Source organism: Nymphaea colorata, chromosome 6, assembly GCF_008831285.2.
Source record: "Nymphaea colorata isolate Beijing-Zhang1983 chromosome 6, ASM883128v2, whole genome shotgun sequence".
NCBI lineage: Eukaryota > Viridiplantae > Streptophyta > Magnoliopsida > Nymphaeales > Nymphaeaceae > Nymphaea > Nymphaea colorata.
The window spans coordinates 16183007-16188236 of NC_045143.1; the positions used below are offsets into that span (position 1 = coordinate 16183007).

Genomic DNA, 5230 nt, shown 5'->3' on the forward strand with positions numbered 1-5230 from the left:
TAAAGAGCCCCCTTCACAACCCTTGTAACTGTCATACGAATTTCTTTTCGTTTCTTTTTTTCATTTCTTTCCATAGTTTCTCTCTTTTTCATTTAATTGGCAGTTTCCATTTCATTTTTGCAGTCATTTAAACCTACCGTTTATGATTTCCTGCTCATAATAACGTTCCCATAATTAAGGAAACTTAATAAAAATCGTGGGTCTTACACATAGTCTGTGCAGACCTGCTTCACTATTGCACCAAAGGCCCTTCTGAGCTGTTGGTCATGTACGTTTTATGCTTGTTCATTCAAAAAGTTGGTTTCCTGCGCATCTAGGAATTTAAAAGTCAGTATCATTTAAGTTGGTTTCCTGCGCACCTTCATTCCGTCTAGGAAGTTATTTGTCTGCCGGGATTTATGAATTCATGAGAGTTCCTTACTTCATCTATATACCAAACTAGACAAGCAGCATCTCTGCAGATGAAGCTAGTCGTGAGCAAGACGACAGACAGCGGTCTTTGAATTCGTATTTTCTTTCCATCCAACTGAAGGAGCAAGAGTTCGAATTAAGAATATGAAGTCAATTACATTCATATACATTGGTTGCACGCAAGGACATCGACGTAATTGAAGTTTCAATGGCATAATTGAGCTGCAACAGGCTACATTGTCCACTCGGTAATCTGATATGTGCTTAAAAGTGTCTTGTCGTTTTGAAATTGATGGAAATGCTCAGTTAAAGCTTCCTATCGGTCTCTTGTACTTGTACCAGCTTGAAATGCACAAGTACACCAAGAAATTCAGTACACTCAAGACCACAAGTAACAAAAAGAAGTAATCAAGATGGCCATGGTTGAGATTATTAGGTATCCAACCCAATTTCCCGTGGCGCGTGGTCACCTTAGTCACTATAGTTACCAGGAGTGTGCTCAAGTAGTTTCCCAATGCAATTGTAGTGAGTGACAATGCGCTGCACATGCTTCTCATGGCATCTGGTGCCTGATCATAGAAAAACTCCAACTGCCCAATGAATGTGAAGACCTCTGCAGCACCGATAAGAAAGTATTGAGGAACTTGCCAGAAAATTGACATCGGCATTTGCTTCAGATCGTAGTAGTTATGCTTCTTTACCAAATCGAGTCTGACAATCTCAACAATGGCTGCCACGACCATGGAGAAGATAGAGATCACGAGTCCAATTCCCATGCGCTGAAGCTGTGTGAATCCTCTCTCATGGCCAGTGTACTTTCTAGCGAATGGTACAATTAGACGATCATAGATTGGAACCCAGGTGATCACACTGATCGTATCGAATACTGAGAGAGATGCGGCTGGGATGTCGAAGTTTGGTCCCATGCTGGGATCCATCTTGTCACCTTGTTCTACAAAGAGTGTGGACATCTGACTGTATACCGTGGCAAAGACGATCCCGCTCGCCCAGACAGGAAGAATCCTGATGATAGATTTCAGCTCCTCTACCTGTGTCACCGTGCAAAGTTTCCATGGGTTATGGGTGCCTTTCACCTGATCATGTTCTGTCTGAACAGCTGCCTTGTCAAAAAACCTGCATAGATTTTTGTAATTTTGTAAACTTTGAATAACAACAAATCCATGCTCAGCACGCTTCCGGCTATGATTGGCGATAATGAATCAAACCAGCAGTATCATGCTAACAACTATGTATATGTGAACATGCAGTATATGCTCGTGAAAATTTGCCTTCTGATATTTAGCCTCTTCTGTGTTCATCTTCCCTGTCCCTTTTTTCCTACCTTCGTCCAATACTCAAGGGGGAAAAGGAAAAAATTAACAGACGGACGGTCGACACTTTAGTAATCAAGCATAACATAGTTTGAACACGAAGAACTCCCTAGTATATAAAATAAACAAATATGCAAACTGAAGGAGTACCTTTTTGTTAATGTAGACTACTACCAAGGTCATATGTTCACGAAGAGGATTTTAAATTCTAAAAGTTGCAGACAGGGAGGACTAAAGCAAATAGTAAAGCAAGATGTATAAATAAGCTACACAGATTTGGCGATCTAAGCTGCAAAATCTGATCTAAACCCCACTGGACATGAAAATTAGTGGACGTACCCAAATTGTTTTGTATGATCAAGCTTTCTGCTCCCTTGAATTCCAGATTCGGCATCTTCAGTGTCATATAACAGAGACTTATCAGAAGGTACCTTCAAATTGTACTTCCTCAATGATGCAACCAGGACCTGAGCAATACGTGTCAAGGGGCTACCTCCGGGTTTTTGATTCCGATACAATCTTGAGCCAGAAAAGAAAGAAACAATAGCAACTGCCATTAAAACTGCCGGAATTCCAAAACCCCAGCCCCATCCCACATGCTCCTGGATGTAGACCAACACAGATGAGGCGATGAGAGCGCCAATATTGATTGAAAAGTAGAACCAATTGAAGAAGGAGCTTTTCCATTTCTTTTCTTTTTCATCAGTTTCATCAAACTGGTCTGCACCAAATGACGAGACGCAGGGCTTGATTCCACCAGTCCCTAGAGCAATTAGATAAAGAGCCACAAAGAACACTGCCACGTTTTCTTCTTTTGCATGGCATGTGCCTCTGTGACATTCAGGTTTTAAACCATTTACTGATGCAGATAAAGTCAACAATGTCATTCCCTGCAGCCAAACTAGTTTTTCTTTCAGTTTCTTCAAACAAGTGAATATGAATGTAATGCATTGATTCATGTCTTCAATAGAACACAGTAACGCCATAGCATGTAAATGAACCTTACCGAAACATAGATGGAAGAGAAAATAGCAATAACCCAAAATCGCCCCAAATATGCATCAGCTAAAAAGGCTCCAATCAGTGTAGTTATGTAGCATGTTCCCGACCAGTTCGTGATATTATTGGCTGCCTGAGCACTTCCCTGGTTAAGACGATTGATCAAATAGTTCACCAGATTGGTGCTCATCCCATAGTATGCCAATCTTTCACAGCACTCATTTCCTGTAAAATGGCCACGCAAATCACAATACTATACATGAAACCGCAACACTTTTTTGCACAAAATAAGCTTTCAAAAATTGTACCTAATATGAAGGGGCAAGTCTTCCAAGTTCCTGTTTTGCTTTTCACGGCACGGTTGCCTTTCATATCTACAGTTCCATCTCCTGTGTATATATCGTTTTCTGCCATATGCGCTTAACCGGATGGTCCGGAAGTTCCGTACAGTTACTTCCTTCTGCGATTGAGAGTCGGCGATGAAACATTAGAGCATATGACTAGGGAGACAATTTCTGGGCCGTGCAGTTCAGAATTGTATGTAACAAGAGCAGAATTTTACATATTATGGAACCAGAACCCTGAGCAATGGAATTGTGAGTCCTATGGTACGGGGAATCGTGATTCCCATATGTATGCAAGGGATAGTGATTTTCAGTATCTTGTTTGTGCTTGCTAGGAAACGCGATTTTTACCAGTTCTAATCATTTTGATTGACTGTTTCAGGGCTACAAAAACCGTTCTGCCACAAAACAGCCTGATCACCCAACGTGTACCAGCAAAAACTTAAAGTCAGATGGGGGGAAAAAAGAAAAGGAAAGAAAACTCCCGGGCAGACAGGACCGTGGGCTTTGGCCTTGAAGACCAGCTAGCTCGTGTCCCTCTACAATCCTGTCATCATTTCCATGCCATCGTGAACGGCGTGCTGAATGAATCCTGAATGGATCCTATTCAACGTAAAATACGATATATATATGTACTATCAGGTACTAAAGTTGATTTAAGACGGGATTGACAATAAGATGATGCAAAAGTATCTGAAGGAATAGCAGCAAAAATTCCCTTTCAGTTACCTGAAGATTTTAATCAACCTCCTTCTGTAAATGCCCCAACCTCTACTCAGAGAGTCACTGCAAACCCAAACCGAACTATAAATTCTTCAACGACCATATAATAAGCAAGCAAACGAAGTTATAACAGAGATGGATCCCAAACCTCTACGGCAAAGCAATGAAGACAGAGGTTGGTAGCATTTATAGGCATGAAACTGATCCCTAAATTCTATCCGCCTAAATGTGAGTCATAATAAACTTCCGTCAAGCAATTGGCAACACTGATTGAAAAAAAATGACTGAATCTAAGGAAAAGAAAATGCACATACTGCATATTCTGCCGACATCATTAGGCGCGCGGTCAAATTCAAGATGAAACGATGCAAAGCAAGACGACCATTTAAGCGAGACAATGGAAATAGAAGAGTTTTGCTTCTATAGATTGGCCAGAGACTTGGAGTCTTCACAGAACGACAAACATGGTGACAGAACAACGTCACTTGTTGATGAGACAAAAAATGATGTGGACACTATTGAAGCAGATACTTGTTACACATGCCCACGGTTTAAGTTTTTTATCATTTTTCATCCATCCCCACTACGAAAACAAGAACAATTTTCATGTTTATGGGAAACGGAAAGAGCGACACCAATGACCAACCTCTTGTTGAGATTCTTGGAACGACGCGTGAAACTTTGACAGATCTGCACACCAAAAACTGAAACGATTGGGTCCCTAACTTAGTGTTCCACCAGATGAGTAGAGGTTGCAGTCTGAACGGTGGACTTCTACCACTCTTTCGCTTGGCTTCGTTGTGATTCATGGACCAGCAAGGAGTAAACGACCTCCACTTTAGTCCACCATATTTGTCTGTTGGCGTGCCGTAGTCAAGGGAAAAGACGGGAGCTTCCAATAATTTTCAGATGACTGCAGAATTTAACATTGGGTTCCTGTGCGCCCGAATGTAGATTATATGAGGAAGGAAAAAGGGGAAAAGGCTCCCAAACCGAACCTTTTTCTGTCAATGAAACAAACCTTAGCCTTATCATCTAGTTTACGTAAAAAGGAGAAAAGTTTGGAACACAGTATCTTAACATTTTTTCTTCCGAAACTTGTTCACAAAGACAAAGCTTCAGTGGTAAGAAATCCGGCCGCTAAAACTTTTGGAGCATTGGTGTCATTCATGCACATCTCCGTCAGTCGAGATTTGTGATTTCAAACTCAAGGTAAGCTGATCATTTTCCCTTTTTAATTGTGGTCAAGACTCGGCCCCTAAACTTTAGGATGTGAGATGATGCCTTGGGAGCCAAATTTCTACCGTTTTCAGGCTTGCTTGGTTTGCTGTCTAGGAGTAACTCTTACAGAAATGGAACCAAAGATTGGACTTTCACCCCGACTAACTATTTTATGCTCCTTCAAACTTGATACTGTTGAAG

The 5230-nt window shown here is 41.2% G+C and overlaps 1 protein-coding gene across 4 annotated transcripts; it reads right to left on the reverse strand.

Annotated features, from left to right (window-relative positions):
* Positions 1 to 547: 547 nt before the first annotated feature.
* Positions 548 to 4730, reverse strand: LOC116255980 (protein NRT1/ PTR FAMILY 8.1-like). Of its 4 annotated transcripts, XM_031632083.2 has the most exons (7): positions 4123 to 4334; positions 3957 to 4030; positions 3815 to 3871; positions 3050 to 3201; positions 2749 to 2966; positions 2082 to 2632; positions 548 to 1545 (listed from the first exon to the last, which is right to left on the reverse strand). In XM_031632083.2, the coding sequence occupies exons 4-7, from the start codon at positions 3153 to 3155 to the stop codon at positions 714 to 716; spliced, it is 1707 nt and encodes a 568-aa protein (XP_031487943.1). In that variant the 5' UTR covers positions 3156 to 3201; positions 3815 to 3871; positions 3957 to 4030; positions 4123 to 4334; the 3' UTR covers positions 548 to 713. The 4 variants fall into 4 exon arrangements, with proteins under 4 accessions (XP_031487943.1, XP_031487945.1, XP_031487946.1 ...); XM_031632085.2 differs by lacking the exons at positions 3957 to 4030; positions 4123 to 4334 and adding an exon at positions 4455 to 4730; XM_031632086.2 differs by lacking the exon at positions 3957 to 4030.
* Positions 4731 to 5230: the final 500 nt, after the last annotated feature.